The following is a 24,714-nucleotide window of genomic DNA, read 5'->3' as shown; positions in this document are numbered from 1 at the left end:
TTAACTGTTTTGACTTCACTAAATTTTATTCTTGACCCATTTAATTATATAATTTTTAAAATGTACATAAATTTATCTTTTATGTTTGATAAAAGAAGTTAAATATATCGGATAAAAGATAAATAGATAATGATAATTTTTTTAAATATATATTGAAAATTGCATTTGAAGATATTGTTAATAAAACAATTATGTAAAGTTTCCCAACCATGAAAAATTGTGGTACAATTGTTTTGAGCCTTCTGATCAAATTTTATGGCATGTAATTATTTTTAAAAAATTAAAAAGTATAAGATCCTCAAATCTTCTTTTGACATCTTCACTTAAGATAATATTAAAGCTCAGTTTAAACAATGAACTCGGATTCGAGTTCTTCCACCTATTTATTTAATTAAAATTGGTATTGATATTGGTTGTATTTATTGTTTTCAATAGTAGCGCAGTGAATCGTACCAATGAGTGAGAGTCTTATTGAATATAAGATGATGTTAGGGTATTTTTCCAACTACATGAAATTTTAGTATGATCAATTACTTAGTAGTTATATTTGTTTTACTTTCAACATCCAAATTTAATTATACTTTAATTTACTAGCAGAATTATCCCCTTTTTCACATTAAGGTCTTCTTTAAAGAATAAATTTTCTTGAATTATAATTATATTCATTACACTTAAACCAGACTAAACTAATGATCCATTCGTGGACCTGTTTATAAGTTACTTATAGGTTATATATTCGTAAGTATTTGTCTAGAACTGTTTTGCGATCCAATTTTTATGTAAAATTTACAACTTATAAACTGATAATTTCAAAATTAGTAACAACCTAATTTTCCTCAACTTATTTTAATTGTTCGCCTTTTTATTAACTTTATTTTAAAATATATGTTTTTAAATGTTAAATTAATTTAAAAGTCATGAAGTAAGATAATCATATTTAAACATTACTTATTTAAATTCATTTAAATTAAAAAAACTCTAATTTATAAATAATATTATCTAAACACTTATATAATTTACAAATATTCATTTATTTATAATTTATTGATTAATATTAAATTATAAATTATCGATTTTAAAAAAAATTCAAAAACATATATATCAACAATTCGGCTCGGCATGGGTCTGACGAGGTACGACATGGGTCGTGGAAGGGTCACCTGCCCTCGTCAAAAAAATAAAAATTGTTATAATAATGATTGTCAAATCTTACTAAGGAAGACTCGCGATACTTACTAAAGAAGGCTCACACAACTTCCCAGAGAAGAAACTTAGCAAGAAAGAATTTTGATTAAAATCTTATCTTATCTTTTCGTAGCACATGCAATCCTATCTTATCTTTTCGTAATACGTGTTATCTTATCATATCTTTCTGTAAGCATAAATAGGACCTTCAGTTATTGAAATCAGATACACTGAAAAACATATTGAACAACAATTCTCTCTCTTCAATTTCTACTCTCTCTATGTGTATTTATTAAGTCATACATTATCCAGTAATTCGAGATTTACAACACGTTATTTACAATACGTTATCAGCACGAGTCTTTGCCAACTGAAACTTTATTCTTGAAAGAGCTACGACTTATTCTGACCCACGAATCTCTGCCAACTGAAACTTTATTCTCGAAAGAGCTCTGACTTATTCTGACCCACGAGTCTCTATCAACTAAAACTATTTCATAAAAGAGGTACGATTTCTTTTACTCATTTTATTCTAATTATGATTACATATTTATTTATGTTACTGATTGAGATCTATAAAAATGGCTCTGCCGTCAAGTAATACTACTATAAAGATGGCGCTGCCGTCAAGTAATAATCAAAAGTTTTCTGGCCTGCTATGCCGTCGTAACTTTTGCATAAAGTTATTATTTCAACTTGCATGTTTAAATATTATGTGACATATTAAATCTTAATTAAAATCTATTCAGAATGGCGAATCTTGCAAAATTAGAGTTTGTTGCTTTGGATATTTCGGGGAATAATTGTTTGTCATAGGTACTTGATGCGGAATTATACCTTAGTGCTAATGGTCTAAAATATACTATTGACCCTGAAAAAATCCCAATTGTTGAACAAAATGTAAAAATAATTATCTTTCTTAGGCATCACATCCACGAAGATCTAAAATCTGAATACCTCACTATCAAAAATCCACTCACCCTTTGGAATAATCTCAAGGATAGATTTAATCACCAGAAACTTGTTCACTTGCCATCTTCCCGATATGACTGGATTAATTTGAGGTTACAGGATTTCAAATCTGTATCTGAATATAATTCTGCTCTTTTCAAGATAAGCTCAAAATTAATTTTATGTGATGAAAATATTATTGATGCTGAAATGATTGAAAAAACCCTCTCAACTTTTCACCCCAACACTGTGATCCTGGCTCAACAATATAGGGAGCTGAATTTTCAGAAATATGGCGAGCTGATATCTCTCCTTCTTGTGGCTGAAAAGAATAATGAGTTGCTACTGAAAAATCATCAGATACGTCCCATAGGCTCTGCCCAGTTACCTGAAGTACATAACACGTCATTCCTGAAGAATGAACGTGGGAAAGGGTATAGAGGAGAACGAGGTTATGGACGAAACCGTGGACGTGGAAATTTCCGTGGTCGGTTTCGCAATCAATATCATTCTGGACACCTGAAGTGGCAACGTGATAGTTACAACTCTGGCCACCAGAAATGGCAACGTGAAGTGCCAAATAAAAGAAAGACACCCCAAGAAGGAGGGAACCGAGGCATCTGTCATAGGTGCGGATCTGAGGGGCACCAACAACGTACTTGTCGCACACCCAAACATCTTGTTGACCCCTACGAGTCATCCAAAAGGAATAATGGAAAGAAAGTAGAAACCAACTTGGCTAATTATAATCTAGTTAATGAACCAATCAATAAGGTCTCAAATGAAATAGACACTGGTGCTAATCTTTATTATGGTTTAGACGACTAGATTTCATATGTATTGTCTTGCTTTACTTATTTTCTTTGTGTTTTACTTATTTTCATTATCTACTCATTTTATGTACTTGTTTCATGTTGTTGTTCTATGTACTCGGTGTGTTTTTAATAAATATGTTTTTCATTTATATATGTATAAAGATGAAATATATATGCATTATTGACTGCACAACTACACACACTATTTTACAGAGTCAAAAATACTTCTCATAGTTGACTAAAACCGACTCACATGTCTGGACGTTATCGGGTACATCAAATGTAATAAAAGGTTTTGGGAAAACTAGTTTTCTTCTACCAAATAAGACACACATACACAGACAAGAGGCTCTATACTCTAGCAAGTCAACTAGAAACCTACTGAGTTTTAAAGATATCCGTCTTAATGGGTTTCACGTTGAAACTACTAATGAGAATGAAAAAGAATACCTTCTCATCACCTCAAACATCGTTGACAATAAAGGTTCTAAGAAAAATTTAACTCGGTTTTTTCAGGATTATATATTACGAGTATATGAGTTTTTGAATCTCATAGTGTCAACATCCCCAAAGTCATAGACCCAAAACTACTTTCCCTTTGGCACGAAAGACTCGGTCATCCAGGAGTATCTATGATGCGTCGTATCGTTGAAAATTCTGTGGGACATCCTCTTAAAACTCAAAAGATAATATCCCAAGATGAACTTCATTGTTCAGCATATTTTTTAGGAAAATTGATCATCCGACCATCCCAAGTTAAGCTTCGAACCGAGTCCCCGAAATTCTTAGAACGAATTTAAGGTGACGTTTGTGGTCCTATTCATCCATCTTCCGGCCCATTTAGGTACTTTATGGTTTTAATTGATGCGTCAACTCGATGGTCTCATGTATGTCTACTTACAACCCGAAATACAACCTTTGCCAAATTACTTGCCCAAATAATTAAACTCCGAGCTCAATTTCCTGACCATACCATTTAATCAATCCGACTAGATAATGCTGCTGAATTTACATCTGCAACTTTTAATGATTGTTGTATGTCAGTAGAAATCTCGGTCGAACATCCGGTAGCTCATGTACATACACAAAATGGTTTAGCAGAATCCTTAATTAAAAGACTTCAACTTATTGCCCGTCCCTTACTCCTAAGAGCAAAGTTACCTATATCTGTTTGGGGTCATGCAATACTTCATGCTGCAAATATAATTAGAATAAGGCCTTCTTCTTACCACAAACAATCCCCTCGAGAATTAGTTCTTGGTCAAGTACCTAATATATCTCATTTAAAAGTATTTGGTTGTGCTGTGTATGTTCCTGTATCACCACCACAAAGAACTAAAATGGGACCTCAAAGAAGAATTCGTATATATGTTGGTTTTGATTCTCCGTCTATTATAAGGTATCTGGAACCATTAACTGGTGATACTTTTACTGCTCGCTATGCTGATTGTCATTTTGATGAATCCATGTTCCCTAAATTAGAGAGAGATAATGATTTGCATAAATTAAATTCTGAAATATCATGGAATGCATCAGGATTAAATTCTATTGATTCACGTACTAATCAATGTGAATCTGAAGTTCAAAGAATTATTCATATGCAAAATATTGCTAATCAAATGTCGGATGCTTTTAGTGACTCTAGACATACTATAAGGTCACATATACTTGTTGTTAATGCTCCGGCACAAGTTGAAATCCCTACTAAGAAATCAATTCCTGAAGAATTGATTGGTGATTCAAAGCCACGCCAGAAGCGTGGTAGACCTATTGGTGCAAAAGATATTGTACCACGAAAACGGAAATTAATTGGAATTGCCCCAGAAGTGGCAAAAGTTTCAGAAAATACCCCAGAAGTGGTATTGCCTCCTGAAGACGTTCAAGCCCCTAAAGTGGATGTAACAAAACTCCCAGACGTGGGATTACCTCTAGAAGAGAATGTTGTCCTAGAAGTGGCACATGCCCCAGAAGTGGCAAATGCTTCCACAGAAGGAAAGGTACCTGAAAACTATGAGATCTCAATGAATTATATCTATAACGCAAAATTACTGGGTCGTGAGAGTATTGAGGTTGATGATGTATATGTTTTTTTCCGTGGCATATGATATTATTATGAACTCCGATCCTGAACCACAAAGTGTGGAAGAGTGTCGACACCGAGATGATTGGCCAAAATGAAAAATTGCGATTCAAGAAGAATTGCAATCCTTGTGCAAGAGAAATGTATTTGGACCTACAGTCCAAACACCAGCTGATGTAGTCCCCGTCGGGAATAGATGGGTATTTGTACAAAAATGAAATGAGAAAAATAAAATTGTGAGATATAAATCCCGGCTTGTAGCCCGGGGATTCTCTCAAAGACCTGGTTTTGATTACCAGAAAACATACTCTCCTGTGATGGATGGAGTTACTTTTCATTTTCTAAAGGGTATGGCTTGTATAGAAAAACTGGAAACACGTTTGATGGACTTTGTGACAATATACCTATATGGATCACTTGATAATGATATTTATATGAAAATTCATGAAGGATTAAATATTGAGGACACTAAGCCTCGACATTTATATTCAGTTAAATTACAACGATCATTGTATGGTTTGAAACAATCTAGTCGTATGTGGTACAACAAGCTTAGTGAAAACTTATTGAATGATGGATATGTTAATAATCAAGTGTGTCCTTGCATTTTCATTAAACGATCATCAACTGGTTTTGTTATTATTGCTGTATGTGGATGATTTGAATATTATCGATACTACTGAAGATATTACTAATGCTGCTAACTATTTAAAAAATGAGTTTGAAATGAAAGATCTTGGAAGGACAAGATTTTGTTTAGGTATACAGGTGGAACACTTATCTTCAGGAATATATGTTCATCAATTAAACTACACTGAAAAGATTCTTGATCGGTTCCACATGGACAAAGCTCATCCACTAACCACACCAATGGTTGTTCGATCACTCGAGGTTGAAAAGGATCCTTTTCGTCCTAGAAAATAAGATGAAGAGGCTCTTGGACCTGAAGTTCCATATCTCAGTGCAATTGGCGCTCTCATGTATCTTTCAAACAATACACGACCTGATATTGCATTTGCAGTGAACTTGTTGGCAAGATTTAGTTCTGACCCTACTAAAAGGCATTGGGATGGAATCAAACATATATTTAGATATCTTCGAGGGACAATCGATCTTGGACTATTATTCCCAAACAATTCAAGATCACGGCTAGTTGGATATACAGATGCAGGATACATGTCAGATCCTCACTTTGGGCGATCACAAATAGGTTACCTATTTACATATTGTGATACTGCTATCTCTTGGAAGTCTACAAAATATACTATGGCTGCAACTTCATCAAACCACGCAGAGTTACCAGCAATTCATGAAGCAAGCAGAGAATGTACTTGGCTAAGGTCGGTCATTCAACATATTCGAGAATCATGTGGATTATCAAGTATTTCAGACAGTCCTATAGTTTTATTCGAGGATAACTCGGCCTGCATCAAACAACTTAAGGAAGGATATATTAAAGGGGATCGAACAAAACACATATTGCCAAAATTCTTCCACACTCATAAACTTCAAGAAAATGGTGATATTGATGTCCAACAAGTTCGCTCATGCGATAATCTGGCGGATATACTTACAAAGTCACTACCTACATCAACATTTGAGAAACTGAGAAATAATATGGGTATGCGGAGGTTAAAAGTTTGCTACATCAAAATGTCAAAATGTGAGACATTTTATTCAGGGGGAGGCTGTAATCTTTTCCCTTCGTCAAGGTTTTTATCCCACTGGATTTTTCCTTGCAAGATTTTAACGAGGCAGTCAATCTTTGCAATAACTCACATTTGACAATCAAGGGGGAGTGTTATAATAATGATTGTCAAATCTTACTAAGGAAGACTCGCGATACTTACTAAAGAAGACTCGCACAACTTCTCAGGGAAGAAACTTAGTAAGGAAGAATTTTGATTAAAATCATATCTTATCTTTTCGTAGCACGTGCAATCCAATCTTATCTTTTCGTAATACGTGTAATCTTATCCTATCTTTCTCTAAGTATAAATAAGACCTTCAGTTATTGAAATCAGATACACTGAAAAATATATTGAACAACAATTCTCTCTCTTCAATTTATACTCTCTCTATGTGTATTTATTTAGTCATACATTATCCAGTAATTCGAGATTTACAACACGTTATTTAAAATAAAAATATTATTTTAAAAAAACGCAGCATGTTTGTGTAATTGTGTATATGCAAAATGTGTAATATAATTGTGATTTTAAAGATAAAGTTCAACACGTTCGTAGACAAGCAAATATGATAGCTCATAATTTAGTTAAATTACCATGTTTGTTTGGAAATGTGAACTATTATGATATTTCTCCTTCATGTGTGGTGGAATCGTAATTTAGTTAAACTACCATGTTTGTTAGGAAATGTGAAGTATTATGATATTCTTCCTTCGTGTGTGGTGGAATCGATTGTATCTGAAGATTTGAGTTAATGAAATCGAGTTTTAGTTTAAAAACAAATACTCGATTCCAATGATTATTTTTCGATTAATCATGTGTAAGGAATGTGACCGATTCGTTCTTTAAATTCGATTAATTTTTATGTATTTTTCTTTATATGTAGATTACTATTAAATTATTATATATAATATAGAATTTCAATCAAATTTAAATTATTATATATTATATAATATGATAGATGTATACATTAACTTATAAATTACTACTAAAATAGGAATATTAAATTTAAATATAATTTAAAATATAAAATGTATCCAATTTTTTTCCAATTAATTCTTCGAATTAATTTCCGATTTATAATTAATTTTAAATCGATAATTTGACCGATATCTTCCGATTTTTTTTATAACATTGAATATAACTATCAATTATTAAATAGACACAATGGATGACCTACCTAATAACCAACAGAATAAAATGCAAGATATTGGTTGAAGTGATAGTCGCAAGTCACTTATTTTTTTGGCTGAATATCCAATCCACTCAACCGTATTAACAGAAAAAATCATTCTCAATCGATTCGTATATTATGGATAACCATAAATTGCGGGTGATCGTGGATGCAATTTTAGATAATCGTTACCTTGCGGTTTGATTGTGAATTCATTATTTTAAAAATCGCGAAAATCTAACTGCAATCGCATATTATATAAATTAATATTTTTAATTTGTTTTTGAAATATACATATAAATAAAATTACTCAATTATTAAAACTTTTACTTGGACCAATATATTTACATGTTATTGCGTGAGCCCGTAGGGTTTACCCAGTGCACACCCGAATGGTAGCGGCTGCGGGTTACCTACGTTAAAAAAAATCAAAACTTTTTGCATCAATTTTTATATTTTAGGATTTTTTTTGGAATATGTCACTGTACAGTCTAATTTATTTATCATTTAAGTTTATTGAATTTTTAAGTTTGTTGATTTTTTTTTGTAAAATCTTATAATTTTGTATATGTAATATTTATTAAAATTAGTTTTTTTTTACAATTTGAGCGGTTGAAAAGCAAAAGCAACCGCAACCAATTACAAATAAATGGGTAAATTTGGTTGATTTTTATATATCAACAATCTAATTACGGATAAAAATATTAAAAGATTATAAATTATGATTTGATTTGATTTTCACCGTCCTAGTGAAAATCACACCATGTACGCCTTTATTTTCCTTCATAAATCCCCTCGGGCAAGTTGCATTAGTAACTTTATTGAAATAACCAACAATGCAACACCTACTGCGCCGTGAATACAATAATGAGGTGTCACAGGTACTACCCCACATTCTCTTGTACATCTCCTACTTCCATATAGATATATATAGTTTTATTGAGTATTGATCAGTATTGTAAATTTAGTTCTACAATTTGAAAAATTACTTCTATAAATCATCATTAAATCTAAAGTTATTCCTGTATATATACTGTAGTACTTAATGAGAGGATTATAATAATATTTTCATTCATTAAAATCGATGTTTAAAAATTGTGATATTGAAGAAATAAGACGACGAAGTGGGCAATTTTTTTCTGAGGGTTTAGGAAGAGGAGTTGTGCTAAAAATGCCAAATTGAGTATCAAAATTTGATCACAAATAATGTAAAATTGGTGATTTGATAATTTGATAGAGTATTATGGGTGTAATTTATCTAAACGTATGGAGTCACTATTATTAATTGAATTGCATTCAATCAAATCACAATATATAACATTTGAATTTTTGATATCAATTTGATACTTCTAGAATTATTCTTAGAAGAGAATGCTTTTACTAATAGTGTCCATATTTCAGAACATTTCATTAATGAAAATATTTACCTTATTATAACTTTAGAAATCAGTAACAATAATTAGGTGTTATATTGATTTTACTTTTAATATTCAGATTTAATTGTAACTTTTTACTAATGTCGTAGGTTTTCTTATATTGTCTAAAAATAAATGGACAACCACATTGATATGGATAGAAAATACATCCTAAAGACACATTAAATGTCACATTAGTTACACATGGGCTTCTTGTCTGAAGTCTAGTATAGACCTGTCTGGTCTGAAGTCGTAGCAGACTCAGGACGACCCATATAGAAAAGGCCCACCAGCGGAGGTCGTCAAGGTCTACGAACATAATCTGTTCACGGACTAGGCCCAATACGATTGGAAGAGCAGAGATATGGGTCCAAAACGGACTCAAAGTCCTACACAGAAGGTTCTGAAGTTCATTCCCTTAAAGGACTCCTAATCGCAATCTAAGTTGGAGACTTGTCCCCCAACTCCCCCAACACAAGTCTAACCCTAGACTCACCTCTATATAAAGGGCACTACCCTTCAACCTATAACTATATTTTTGGCTTGATTTTCTACTACACTGAGATACGTAGGCATCTTGTAAGGATCGATAGTGCGAAACGCGAGAGAAGCCATCAAAGCTCGAAGCTCACAAATCCTAGCATTAAATACTAACACACTTTAGTTTTTATTCCACAACATTTGACACCGTATGTGGGAACACTACAACAACCATGGTGAACACACAGAGCAGAAAGAATAGTGGAACAGACACTCCTGTCCCGTTTGTATGAACCTTCAACCCGTTGGGTATGAGTACTCGACGATCGTGATCACTAACCCCCCTTACGAGATGCCTCAATACCCTGAGACTGGAGGAAATGGACACTCTAGTCAGAACGAAGCACAAAGGCGGGCACCCCAATACATACGTGGCTTGGCTCCCATCCCAGAGGACCGAGAGTTCTTTGGACCCTATTCTGATAACTCTAAATCATCGAAAAATGAGGTTGCTTCAAGTATGAGGTGTCGATGCCTAATACTAACCAACGTCCCAAGAGCACCCAAGGGATGATTTCCCAAGATGTCCACGAGAGGATCAAGGCTCACGAAGCTAAGATCCAAAGGCTGAAGCACGGCCTGGAGGCGCACTTACCCCCAAGACCTCCACTTGGTACGAGGCAAAGAGATCTTACCCCGATCATAGACCTGGATGGTCCAATACCGAGAAGGGTTGTTGCCCCAAGGGCTGATCCAAGTGATCTTATGCCCTTAAAAGACCCTGATGATCAAAACCCACCATTCACTGACTAGATAATGAACGCCTGCATCTCAAGGAAGTTCAAGATGCCCACCAAAAAGCATACGATGGTACGGGCGACCCTGCTAATCATGTAAGGACGTTCTCTAACACCTTGTTGCTACAACCCGTGAACGATGCTATTAAGTGTCAGGCCTTTTCTCAAACCCTATGGGGTATGGCTCGAAGGTAGTACAGCCGTCTGCCCCCAAACTCTATTGGATCCTTTAAGGACATGAGCCAAGATTTTATCAAGCAATTTATTAGTGGCAGAGTACACGAGAAGAGTTCGGCTTCCCTTATGGGCATAGTCCAAAGAGTAAAGGAGTCCCTGAGAGACTACCTGAACCGATTTACCAAGGAGGCTTTGAAGGTCCCCGATCTTGACGATAAGGTAGCTATGATAGTCCTACAGCAAGGGACTAGAGACGAGTTCTTTAAGATGTCCCTGTCTAAGTGCCCACCCAAAAGCATGTTGCAGCTCCAGGATAGGTCCGGAAAGTATATCAAGGTGGATAAAAGTATGAAGAAGACAGCTGTGAGTAATGAGCCTGCTGGAAACAAGAAGCGGAAGACGGATCAGGAGTACGATGCCAAGGACAAGTATCCTCGAATTGGCAAAAGCTCTGGCTCTTCCTTTTCTAAGAAGAATCAGCAACCAAGGTTCACTGAATATGCGAGTTTGAATGCTCCAAGGAGCCAAATCCTTATGGAAATTGAGAAGGACAAAGAGTTCAAATGGCTGAAGCCATTAAGGGGAGACCCCGAGAAAAGAGACAAGAGTCGATACTACAGGTACCACAAAGATGTTGGTCATGATACTGATAACTGTAGACAACTCAAGGATGAGATTAAGTATTTGATTCGAAGGGGAAAATTCGGACGTTTCACCAAGGGTGAAGAGGCTGGAGGCCAGAAAAGAGACCATGACCGAAGAGATGACGATCGAAGGGGTAATGACAGAGATCGCCACCCACAACCCCGAGGGCCAGTAATCAATATAATATTAGGAGGTCCTACAAAAGTTTATGCGAGAGAGGTGATGAGCATAGTTGGAGAACCATCTAAGCGTTCTAAGTCAGAGATGGCGCTTGAATTTGGTGACCAAGGCCATGAAGGTTTGAAATTTCTGTTAGTGTGTGCCCTAGAGACAACACTATTATGTTTATGTTATGAAACATTTGGATTATTAAATATGATTCTATAGATTATTCTTTAGTAATTTATTATATCTTTATTTTCTGCGATAAAATGTTAGATTAATAAATATTCTTGGAATATGATATATAAATCTATATCTCTAAGTACGTGACTTAGAAATGAGATTATGAGAATAGTATTATATTCCTAAAGGTCCCTAGTCAAGTATTATGGTTAAGGGACGATAATAAATACGTTGAAAATAGTATGTTTCTTGACTGATGATCACATCTCATTGAACATAGGTATGGTGATACTATAGTCAAAACACGGGCACATGTATTAAATACATGGTGCCGGATTGACCCGTTATGAGATACTATATGTTTAATGTGTCGTAAGCTAATCTCACATTGATAATGATGTATTGGTCCTTAGAACTGAAATCATTATATTTCTATACGAGAATTAATATACTTTGATACTATTGAAAATTATCCTTGACCAGGTAATTATAAAAGTAGACATTGGGTATATTATGAATCATATGAGAAATATGAATGGTCTAGATAGGATTTAGCCCTCCTATATTAAAGGAGTGATATTATTGGCCTCTTGATTGAGTAAGACTATAAAGTGCATGACCGTGCTCAAATACTGATTTGTTTAATATTTTACTCATTGATCAAGGAGAGAAGGATTAAACATTTGCAGAGGATGACACAATGCATGCCTCGAGTTTGATCTATAATATATGGCTAAAGAGATTATATTACGTTGTACATCATTCACGAAAGGTCTAATTTAATCACCAATTATTATTATTACTTGGGGAGCAATGATGTATTACTAAATGCCTCTCATTGTTTATAATTTTATTATTAGAAAATAAAATTATTGCCAACGTAATAATAACCTAAATGGCCACACAAAAAGAATGTTTAAAATGGAGTGTTATTTAAATTATAAATTTAAATATTTTATTGTTGTTAATTCAAATTTAATTATTAAATTAATTAAGTGAGACTTGATTAATTGTATATATATTAGAATTCGAATTTAATAATAATATAACCCAAAATCAGAATGGGTCCTTTTAGAAGCCCATTATGATTAGGGTTAGACCCGAATCTTCTCTCTCCCCTATATATACATTAAGATGTATATTTTTAGGGTAAGAATTTTCATCACGTTTTTGGGAAAAATCCTAGCAGCTCTACATCTTAGAGAGGCTAGAGAGAAAAAGAGAGAGGAAAAGACAACCAAATCGGCTAGTACCGGCTCCGGTGATCGTTGGACGATCGGACGTTCGTGTGGATACCTTTGGAGAGAAGATCTTCGAAAAAAGGGCTACTGTGTTGGTTCATCAAGATCAGAACGCCCATTACAGTTAGAAGGAAAGCTTTATTAAGGTAAACATCTATTCTCCATAATTATCCGTTCATTATACATAGATCTTGCGGTAGGGATTCGAAATTTTGTTTTTCCGTTGCGTTTTATTGCTCAAATCGCTAACAATGGCATCAGAGCTATGTGTATAATGGGATGATTTGGTTACATGTTTGACAGTTTTTTAATATATTAAGCATGAATTAGATCTGCCATGTATGTATGTTGATACCGTTTATGTTTGAGATTTTATATTCATGTTGTTATGTTGATTAATGATCAAACTTTTATATAGAGTTTTCTGTATATTCATATGATGTTTATGTTATGATACTAGCACGTAATATATTGCCATGACTGATCAGTATGCGATTTGTATATTATTCTTGATGTTTGGTTTAAAGATAGTGATCTAAACTGTTGGACAGATGGTGTATTGACATGATCTGTTCTACAGGGAATGATTAGTATGTATATGATACATACTTCTGAAACTGCATATGATGTAGTAGGGGTAGAGACTGGTTCAGATATGATCTGTAGTTCTGAAATTGAGATTTCTATACTAGACCGGTCTTCCGTTAATGCACAAAACTGATTATCCGTTGATGGATTTATCCGTTGATGGATTTATCCGTTGATATATTTATCCGTTGAAGTATAATATGCATTATCCGTTGAAACTGCATATAAAAGAACAATGATGTGTTTGCTTGGACAACAGCTGATATGCCTGGAATTGATCCGAACCTCATAACTCATGAGCTGAACATCGATCCAACTCGGAAGCCTGTAAAGCAAAAGAAGAGAACTTATGCCCCTGATAGGCTGGAAGCCAATTAACAGGAGGTCGGGAAGCTCCTAGAAGCTGGATTCATTGAGGAAGTGCAGTTCCATAAGTAGTTGGCCAACCCTGTAATGGTTTAGAAGGCCAATGGGAAGTGGAGGATTTGCATTGATTTTACTGATTTGAATGATACTTGTCCCAAGGACTGCCACCCCTACCAAGGATTGATACCCTGATCGACGCCACTGCTGGACACGAGATGCTAAGTTTCATGGATGGCTTTAATGGTTACAATCAGATTAAAATGCATAAGGATAACGCCCCCAAGGTATCTTTCATAATGACTTTGGTGTCTTTTGTTATCTTGTTATGGATTTTGGACTTAATAATGCAGTGGCTACTTACCAAAGGTTGATATCTAGTGATATCTGAACAAACTGTGAGTGCAATCCTCATAAAGGAATAGTAGAAACTCCAGAAGCCTGTATACTATATAAGCATGGTGCTCCACGGTGAAGAGTTGAATTACTCTATCACATAGAAGTTTGCACTTACCCTCGTTACGGCCTGGAGGAAGTTGAGGCCATATTTTCAGGCTCACAAGATCGAAGTCCTGACGGACCAACCCCTGAGAAACATCCTTCATAGCCCAAAGGCTAGTGGAAGGCTCATCAAGTGGACAATTGAATTAAGAGAATTTGACATCAAGTACAAGTCTCGAACGACCATTAAGGCACAGCCGCACAGGCCTTAGCAGACTTCTTGGTCAAATGCACCATTAATGACCAAGAAGTCTGGGGGCAAGAGATTGTAACTCCAGAAGGATAAGAGAAAGATAAGGATAAAGAAACGACTCTGAAAGAGTATTGGGTTCTCCATTTTGACTGAGCGTCCAAAATAAAATTTAGTGGTGCAGATCTAGTCTTGCAAAGCCTCAACCGGTTCATGATTGAGTATGCTTTGAAGTTAGACTTCCCAACCACGAACAACGAAGCAGAATACGAAGTATTAATAGCCGGCTTAGGCTTGGTTAAAGTCGTGAGGGCCAAAAATCTGAAGGTCTGTGGAGACTCAAGACTTGTAGTTGCTCAAGTCAATGGAGAGTTTGAGGCCAAATATGATACTATGGGCAAGTACTTAAGAGTTGTGAATGGAATACTGACCAGTTTGATGAATGCTACGCAAAGCATGTTCCAAGAGAGGAGAACACTATGGCTGATGCCCTATCCCCGTTCGCCTCGTCTGAAATCGAGAACTATCCAAGAAGTATCTACTTCCAGGTCCTGAAGACCCCAACTATACATGTCATAAATCTTATAGCACCAATTGGTGTGGCAAGTTATTGGATAGACCTGATCAAAACCCACCTAGAGATCAGGTGGCTCCCCGACGATGCCCAGGAGGCACGTAAGCTATCGGTGAGAGCATTGAAATATTAATTGATTGAAGGCCTTCTCTACAAAAGGTCCTTTGTTATACCATACCTGAAGTGCTTGAGACCCCTTGAAGCAGATGAGGCACTTAAAGAAGCCCATGAAGGGATTTGTGGGAAACACTTGGGGGTAGGGCCCTCGCTCACAAGATAACTCGATTGGGGTTCCACTGGCCAACTATGCTAGCTGATGCAAAGGCTTATGCGAAAAAATGTGACAGGTGCCAGAGGCACGCTCTGATAGTATGACAGCCCCCAGAGATGCTTATATCTATTTGCAAACCCATCCATATCGCAATGTGGGGAATGAATATACTTGGACCATTTCATGTAGCATCGGGACAGAGGAAGTTCATTGTGGTAACCATAAACTACTTCACAAAGTGGATTGAGGCTAAGGCTAGCCAAGATAACCACCAAGTAAATTGCCCAGTTCTTCAGGGAGAATGTTATATGTCGATATCGGATCCTACACATCCTTGTCACGGATAATGGGCGACAATTTGATAATGCAAAATTCAGAGAGTGCTGCGATGATAACAGCATAGAGGTTTGCTTCACCTCGGTTGCTCACCCACAAGCAAATGGGCAGGCGGAAGTTGCTAACAGAATGATCCTTGATGGACTTAAGAAAAGGGTTGAACGCTCAAGGAACACTTAGGCAGATGAGTCACTGCCTATAATATGGGCATATCGTACCACCTGCAAAGTGACTACTGAAGTTACCCCGTTTATGCTGGCTTATGGAGCCGAGGCCGTGGTGCCCCTCGAGATAACTCATGGATCCCCTGTGATTGAAGCTTATGAGCCAGAGACCAACGAAGAAGGCATGTGGCTCATTCTCGATCTCATTGATGAGGTCAGAGATGAGGCCAACGCCCACAATACAGAGAATCAATGAAGAGCCTCCCTCTATTACAATAGAAGGGTTAAAGAAAGGTTCTTTCAGCAAGGAGATTTGGTTCTAAGGAAGATTGAGGCATCGGGAGTCAGGGAGAGAGGAAAGTTAGCCCCTAACTGGGAAGGGCCTTATAATGTCAGAAAGACATTAGGACGATGATCCTACAAGTTGGAGACCCTGAACGATGACGAAGTGCCCCGCACTTGGCACGCTTCAAACCTAATGGTTTATTATGTTTATAAAATTTGTGATGTGTTCCTAGTACTTAGTATAAAGTTTATAAATAAGGTTGACAAAATAATCTTATGTAAGGGTTGAACCCGTTTCTCAGAGATATTATCTATTTATGCAAGTTTATTTCTATCATCTTGTCTACCAATTTATTTAAGTACGTGCATCTAAAGAATGCAAGTCTCGAAGGACCAAAATGCCGAAAATAAAAGACAAGTATGAAACAAAAACAAACAGAATACATAGATAGAGATCCCGAAGGATCATAAGTCAAATCCTGAAGGACCAATAAGATACAAGCCGATATAATTCGAATTAACAAAGTCTGAAAATATAGCCACATGTGGCAATCAAAGCCATGCAAGGTCATAACAGTCACTCGTCAGAAGAACCCTCCTCTTCCTCACCATTCCCCGCTCCTTAGCCTTCTTCCTCATCTTCCTCATCTGAACTAGCCTCGGAGGGGGAGTTGCTGCTCCCTGCAACCGGCTCCCTGATCTTCCCATAAAGGGTTGCTTTGGAGCTGAGACTGCCCGAAGGGGCCTTGCCTTTTGAACCGAAACCCCCGTGGCTGGAACTGGATTGAGACTGTATGCGGGGTGTCTCGGGAATAGACCCGGAAGCCTGCCCGAATGGGGCCATGACAGGAAACTCCCAGGGGCATGAGAGGAGGCTCGGGTCGACCACGTCCAGATACATGCCATGAACATCTCTGACTCTTCTCTTCCAACCCAAAGCCAATTTAACAGGGCACATCTCATCGTCGTGCTCATCCATCATCTTAGTAAATGATGAAGATCTATGGTATGAGTCCACGAGCTCTCTCCACTCCTTCTTCCTTTTCTCCTCCACTTTAGAGCACTTCCTCTCCAAGGCAGCAATCTTGCCCTCCGTCTCATGAGCTTTGGACTCCCACTCATCCGAAGAGACCTTCATTTTGTTCATTGAGGTCTGCAGCACTGTATAGTCACTTCTCATCTTTATGCTCTGAGTGGAGGACGCAACGAAGTAAACATTGGCCTGACAAGGAGAACATGGAAAAAAGTTATAAAGAGTTTAAGTCAGAAGGGCTGAGTCCCCAAGCACGCGGTCTAAGCTGACCAGCCTTGGACGACCAACATAAAACAAGGCCCTTTGGCCGAGCAGAGCCCCCTAAAGGGCTGATTCCTACAAAAAATTTCAAATTCTAAAAGAACTGCACTTAAACAAAAAGTTTATACAAGTAGAAGTGTATCTGATATAAGGCGTGAGCCCCTAGAATCTCATCCTCAAGAAGTTTCTCTCCAGAAGAGACATGCAGAAGGTCGGGAGAAGTAACACAGTTCCTCGACCACTCAAGGGCTAAAACCCGAACTGGCGAACACTGAGTCATTGGTGGAGATACCCCAAGAAGGTTCCCAAGGGATTCTTGCACTCCCATCAAATTCTTTGGACCTCTTTTGACCAGATCCAGATGCTTTAAGGAAAGCAGGAATCTTAGGGACCCGGTTTGCTTGCTTAGCTGCGTCCCGAACCATTCTTCCCGTGACCAATCGCTATTCTTGGCCACAGCATCAAGAGCCTCAGCAGCTAAACAAGATAAAAAGAAGGCAGATATAAGAATAAACTTGTACAAAGTTGAAGTGGAATAAAAATAAATACCCTCTTTAGAAAGACTGCTGATGCCAGCCTCGATAAGCTTAGATTCTGTGACGAACTCCCAAAAAGGAGATCTCGCTTCATCATCAATAAGGAGGCCACAAACATGAAGCTCAAAATCCAAAAGGTTGAGGATGTAATGAGAACTATCAACCGGGCTACTGAAGTCACGCCTGAAATACACTCCCCAGTCTCCACCCTTCCATTCTAAGACCACAAACTTCTTATTCCATTTGTGGTTTGAGTCATGAAGAGAACTTGTGTTCACTATGTATGGAACATGAGCTCTATGTTGTATCACGACCCAACCAGGTCTGTATAGAGGAGAATCTTTCATCATAAATATGCTTCCGAACATTGTCACGCTCAATGGGATGCCCAAGTCATAGCACCTCACTATGAAGAGAATGATAAAAGCCCACCCATTGGGGTAGAGCTAACACGAATGGATCTTGAGCTCGGCTAGAAGCCTCGGGATGAAGGGGTGTAGCGGAACCTTAGCCCGGACTTCAGGGCTACTTTGTACATAAATAGTCTCTCGGGACTAAGGTTGCAAGCTCTTTCACTAGTTTTAGCCTTACTGTTAGTGTATACTGAAAATATTTATTTGAAGTATGTACATTTATTTCTGGCCAGTTTATTTGAGAATCATTTGAATGATTACATGTTGTCTAATATTATATATTGTGAACAATCTAGTATCAAATGGGATACAGAATATTAGATTGTTAAATACGGTTATATAATATAATAAGGTTCACAGCACAGGTGGTGTTGGACAATCCACTGGTATGGCTGTAGTATTATTTAGATTAGTTTATATTGACTAATAAATAATGCTAGTATACTTTGTGTATATTGAACAAGATGAAATTTAGAATTGTTCCCTTAATACTGATTAAGAAGGAGAACTAAGATTCTATGTTATTATTAATGCTTAGGTTCTTAATCCGGAAATAGTAATTGACACGTGTATATTATTTACATGCTTTGATTTATATATGAAATAATTCTTTTGAATTATATCATTATATTTTGGGTGATGGAATTATATACATGGTGGATATTATTTATTGAAGGAATCCATGTCCTGATAATATTCGGGTTAATGATGTCCCCTTGAAAGCTCAAAAAGATTTAATTATGTGAAACCCTGCAGGTGGAATTTATTCTGGCATAATTAAATAAAGGTTGAGTAGATGATCAAGGATAAAATATATTAATTAAATAAATTATCATTAATTTATTTAATTAATGGACATATGATATTTTAAATATGGGGAATTTAATAAGCAAATAATATTGGAACCGAATTAATTAAATTACGGTATTAGGAAAGGTAGTGCAAATATTAATTCTTTAGTGGATTGAATTAATATTTAATTACATTGGGATAGGCTCAAGATATAATTAGAAGGCCCAACCTAATTATCCATGGTCCCTATTGTAGCCTATATATATTCTTATTCTCTTCTTGCTTGGCAATTGTGTGAAAACATATTGTAGCCACCAAGGAGCAAGAAGAGAGGATAACTTGAGAAGACGGAGGCCACACTTCGCTCAAGGGAATTTGAGAATACAATAGAAGAGCGTGGAATCAACCATTAACAAGGTAATCCTCTTTTCGTAATCTTTATCGTAAAACGTAGTAACACCCTAAGTCCGTGGTTCCCAACAATTGGTATCAAGAGCCTGGTAATGGGTTCTACGTTTTATAATATAATGTCCATATCGTAATTATATATGCGTGTATATAGTGTTTTGCTTGTATTGGTTTTGATGCAGGTTGTTAATCCACTATTATGGCCATGTATATTTTAATTATGTGTTTGGATCCCACGTGGTTTAATCGTGGTTAATTTTTGTTTTGGTTTCCACGTGGTTTAATCGTGGTTGTAATTTACACGAGAGTTGATCGTGTTAGAATAGATTTTACAAAATTAGTTTTGTATTAGATCTATTTTCTTTGTAATTGTTCTGGGTATTTTGTAATAGTTATGTGCGATCGGAAATCAATTCCGGTAGTTTTTTGTTCCGCTGTGCGATTACAAGAGGCTGCTGTTGATGTTTGGATCGAACAAAATCAAAACAAAACTCACAGAAAAACAACAGGCGCGCACGCTGCGGCCGCTGCGGTAGCTGGGACTGCTGGGGCTGCTGCGGCAGCTGAGACTGCTGGGGCTGCTGGGGCTGCTGCGGCAGCTGGGACTGCTGGGGCTGCTGGGGGCGTCGGGGCGCATTTGGGGCAGATTTTTTTTGAGAGCTGGATTTTTTTTCAAGGGCCATAATAGTGGAAAATTTATTTTAATTTTTTCCATTAAATTTTAATCATTGCTTTAATTTATTGATTATGTGTGTCGTTAATTATGTGTGTAATTCTTTTAAAATTGCATGTTTAACTTAATTAGGACGACATGGACATAAAATTTATTTATTGCTTTAATTAAATGTTATATGTTGCTAAAATTATGTGTGTATTTTGAATGCATGATTAGACATAATTATAACAACATGGGGCCCCATTTAATTTTAAAATTCCTCAATTTTAATAAAAAAATTCTAAGTGGGAGTGGGAGTTAATATGAAATTAAATCCCATGGTCTCCATTATTGGTTGTAGGTAATTTAACATAAAGACGAATATAAATTATATATACGTCACCCATCGTGGCATGTAATTTGTGGTGTTTAGAATGTTATAGAAATTACTAGAACAAACTTCTTAAATTAATAAATTTTGAAAGGAATAAATACGGATTTTCTTTATTTTTGATTTGGGGCGATTTTGTCAAAAACGGGTTCATCGAACTTGTAAGGTTGTGGGTTTTAAGCGAGACCGATGTGACTCCTCCACTACCTGGAAATCAAACCATTGATGAATATTGAATTGAAGTATTCTATTCAAAGCAAAATTACGAATATTGGAAGGTATACACGCCACCCATCATGGCGTACCAAGTTCCATAGATTTCGAATAATTTAAGATTTGATGATGGTATACACTTAACTATGAAAAATAATATAGTCCACCCCAACGTGGCATATTGTTTAGTAATTGGACCGAAGTAACATTTAAACAAAATTAGGTGGTATACATGTCACACATCGTGGCGTACCAGAAGTTTATGGTGGTTAGATGTTAGTGCATTAAATTTTAATAATTTAGATCTTAATAATTAATGCACCCTTATTTATGTGATGTTTTTATGCATGATTCTCAGGATAAAATGGGCTTTAATCCACTATTCACCATACTTAAGGATAACAAACTTACCGGACCTAACTATATTGAATGGAAACGAAATTTGGACATTGTGTTGACTGCTGAGGAGTACAAGTTTTGCACTTATGAACCCAAGCCTGAACAGCCTGCTGCTGATGCTCCTGAAGATGAGAAAGAGTATTATAAACGGTGGATTAAGGCTGATGAGATGTCGCGATGTTACATTCTGGCAGCAATGTCGGGTGTTTTGCAGCATCAACATCAGTCTATGGCCACTGCTTCAGATATGCTCTTTAATCTCAAGGAACTTTTTGGAGATCAGAATAGGGCTGCTAGGCAAGTAGCCATGAAGGCTTTAATGAACACTCAGATGGCTGAAGGCACAGCTGTAACTGATCATGTTCTCAAGATGATGTCGCATCTGAATGAGATAGAGATCCTTGGTGCTGAACTTGACGGGGAAACCCAGATTGACATTATCCTTATGAGCTTGTCCAAGAGTTTTGAGCAGTTCCGCTTGAATTACAACATGAACAAGAGGCAGTATAGTCTCGCAGAACTGCTGACAGAACTTCAGGCAGCTGAAGGATTATTTCGGCAGAGTGTTCAAGTGAATGTGGCTGAGAAAGGTTCTTCCTCTAAGCCGAAAGGTATTAAGAAGAAGAAAAAGGCTTAGACACAGAAAGCTGTGAAGGCAGTGGGAGTTCAGGGTGGTGTGAAAAAGCCTAAGGGAAAGTGCTTCAGATGCAAACAGTCAGGTCACTGGAAACAGGATTGTCCTCTTCCTAAGAAGACAAACAATACTGGCATGTCTCTTTCTCTAGTTACAGAAACATTTATAGCGGCTATATCTACGAGCACTTGGTGTGTAGATACAGGAGCCACTGATCATGTTTGTAATTCTATACAGGGGTTCCAACTATCCAGAATGCTTAGAGATGGTGAGATATACGTGTTCATGGGAGATGCTATGAAAGTAGCAGTAGTTGCAGTAGGAGTTATTCATTTATCTTTTGGTTCTGATAGGATTTTGGTTTTGAACAATTGTCTTTATGTACCTTCTTTTAGAAGGAATTTAATTTCGGTTTCTAAACTTGCTTTGGATGGTTATAATGTTTGTTTGGATCGTAATGTTTCTATTATGATGAATAAACGAATTATATGTTCTGGTACATTGCAAGACAATTTGTATATAATTAATCATAGTCAACCTGCACTGCAACTGCAATTTAGGGAATTGAACAACACATCTTCTAACTCTACTAAAAGAAAGGAACCTTCTAGTTTGAACCAAACATATCTTTGGCACTTGAGATTAGGTCATATTAACTTGAGGAGGATTCAAAGACTGGTAGTAGACGGGCCTTTAAGCTCATTGGCAGTGGAGCCATTTCCAGTTTGTGAATCCTGCTTGGAAGGTAAAATGACTAATAGGCCTTTCAAGGCAAAAGGGAATAGAGCCAAACAAGTATTAGAATTGGTTCACTCTGATTTATGTGACCCATGAATATCCAAGCAATGGGTGGTTATGAATATTTCGTCACTTTCATTGATGATTATTCTAGATATGGGTACGTTTATTTGTTGCGCCATAAGTCTGAGTGCTTTGATAAGTTCAAAGAGTACAAAGCTAAAACGGAGAAGCGACTTAATAAAAGTATCAAGTCACTACGATCAGATCGTGGTGGCGAATACTTGCTTGGAGAATTTAGGGAATATTTATCAGAAAATGGGATAGAATCCCAGTTAACTGCACCAGGCACACCCAAGCAGAACGGTGTAGCAGAGAGAAGGAACCGGACTCTTTTAGAGAGTGTTAGATCGATGATGAGTTATTCGGATTTACCCAAGTCGTTTTGGGGACATGCCTTAGAGACAACAGCTTATCTTCTGAACTTAGTACCTTCTAAGTCGGTTCCTAAAACCCCCTTAGAATTGTGGACCGGGGATAAACCGAGTCTAAGACATATTCGAATATGGGGTTGTCCAGCACATGTGCTGAACAAGAACGCGACTAAGTTAGAATCTCGTACAGAAGTAAAGTTGTTTGTAGGCTACCCAATGGGAACGAAAGGATATTTATTTTATAGTCCGAAGAATCGGGATGTCATTGTTAGCACCAATGCAAGATTCTTGGAGGAGGACTATATAATGAATCACAAACCCATGAATAGTGTCGTTTTAGAGGAACTAGTGGGAGGGACAAATAATACCCATGAAGCTGTAGTACAAGTAGAACAACCACAACATAATGTACAACCTGTCACTAATACCGCACCAGTGCCTCGTCGTAGTGGGAAGGTTGTTCAACAGCCTGATAGATTCATGTTTTTGGGAGAGTCTTCAGACTTGGTCCCTGGTGAATATGATGATGATCCCCGTACATACGAAGAGGCAATACAAAACAAAGATGCAGATCTTTGGCAAAAGGCGATGGAATCTGAGATAGAATCAATGTATTCTAATCAGGTCTGGGAGCTCGTGGAACCACCCAAAGGTATAAAACCTATTGGATGTAAGTGGATCTACAAGAAAAAGAGGGGATTAGATAAAAAGGTGAAAGCCTGGAAAGCAATACTTGTTGCGAAAGGGTATACTCAGAAAGAAGGTATCGATTATGAGGAAACCTTTTCACCGGTAGTCATGCTTAAGTCAATCCATATTCTTTTATCTATAGCAGCTCATCTCGATTATGAGATTTGGCAAATGGATGTCAAGACAGCTTTTCTTAATGGAAGTCTTGAAGAAACCATCTATATGCAGCAACCAAAAGGATTCATTAAGGAAGGCCAAGAGCATCTGGTATGTAAGCTTAAGAGGTCTATTTATGGACTTAAACAAGCTTCTAGAGACTGGAATATTCGTTTTGATCAGGCAGTCCAGTCATATGGATTTGATCAAAGTCCAAGCGAATCGTGCGTGTATAAGAGAAGTGAAGGTAATGTAGTGGTTTTTCTAGTACTATATGTAGATGATATTTTACTCATTGGAAACAATGTTGAGATGTTGTCATCAGTAAAGGCATGGTTGTTCAAACAATTTGACATGAAGGACTTAGGTGAAGCGGCATACATTCTTGGGATCAAAGTTATAAGGGATCGCAAGAAAAGGATGTTGGCTTTATCTCAAGAGCCCTACATTGATGAAGTATTAGCTCGTTTTAACATGCAGAACTCCAAGAAAGGTTTTTTACCTTTTAAGCATGGAGTTGCTCTATCTAAGAAGCAGTGTCCTTCGACACCTAAGGATATGGAGAGCATGAAAGCAGTTCCTTATGCTTCAGCATGTGGAAGCTTAATGTATGCTATGTTATGTACGAGGGCTGACATCTGCTTTGCTGTAGGCATGGTTAGTAGATATCAGTCGAACCCAGGTCAGGAATATTGG

General features: G+C 36.8%; 1 protein-coding gene across 1 annotated transcript; it reads left to right on the top strand.

Annotated features, from left to right (window-relative positions):
• The first annotated feature begins 2,346 nt into the window (after positions 1 to 2,346).
• Positions 2,347 to 2,964, top strand: LOC141717730 (uncharacterized). Its single transcript, XM_074519921.1, has one exon. It carries the CDS (start codon positions 2,347 to 2,349, stop codon positions 2,962 to 2,964), a length of 618 nt encoding a protein of 205 aa, XP_074376022.1.
• Positions 2,965 to 24,714: the final 21,750 nt, after the last annotated feature.

The sequence above is a fragment of the Apium graveolens genome, chromosome 1 (genome assembly GCF_009905375.1).
Source record: "Apium graveolens cultivar Ventura chromosome 1, ASM990537v1, whole genome shotgun sequence".
NCBI lineage: Eukaryota > Viridiplantae > Streptophyta > Magnoliopsida > Apiales > Apiaceae > Apium > Apium graveolens.
Note: the sequence above shows the minus strand (reverse complement) of the source record. Positions and strands in the feature narration are given on the sequence as shown.

What these genes read in the sequence shown, in the direction of transcription:
- LOC141717730 (XM_074519921.1), top strand. Translation starts at nt 2,347, where the DNA reads ATGATTGAAAAAACCCTCTCAACTTTTCACCCCAACACTGTGATCCTG.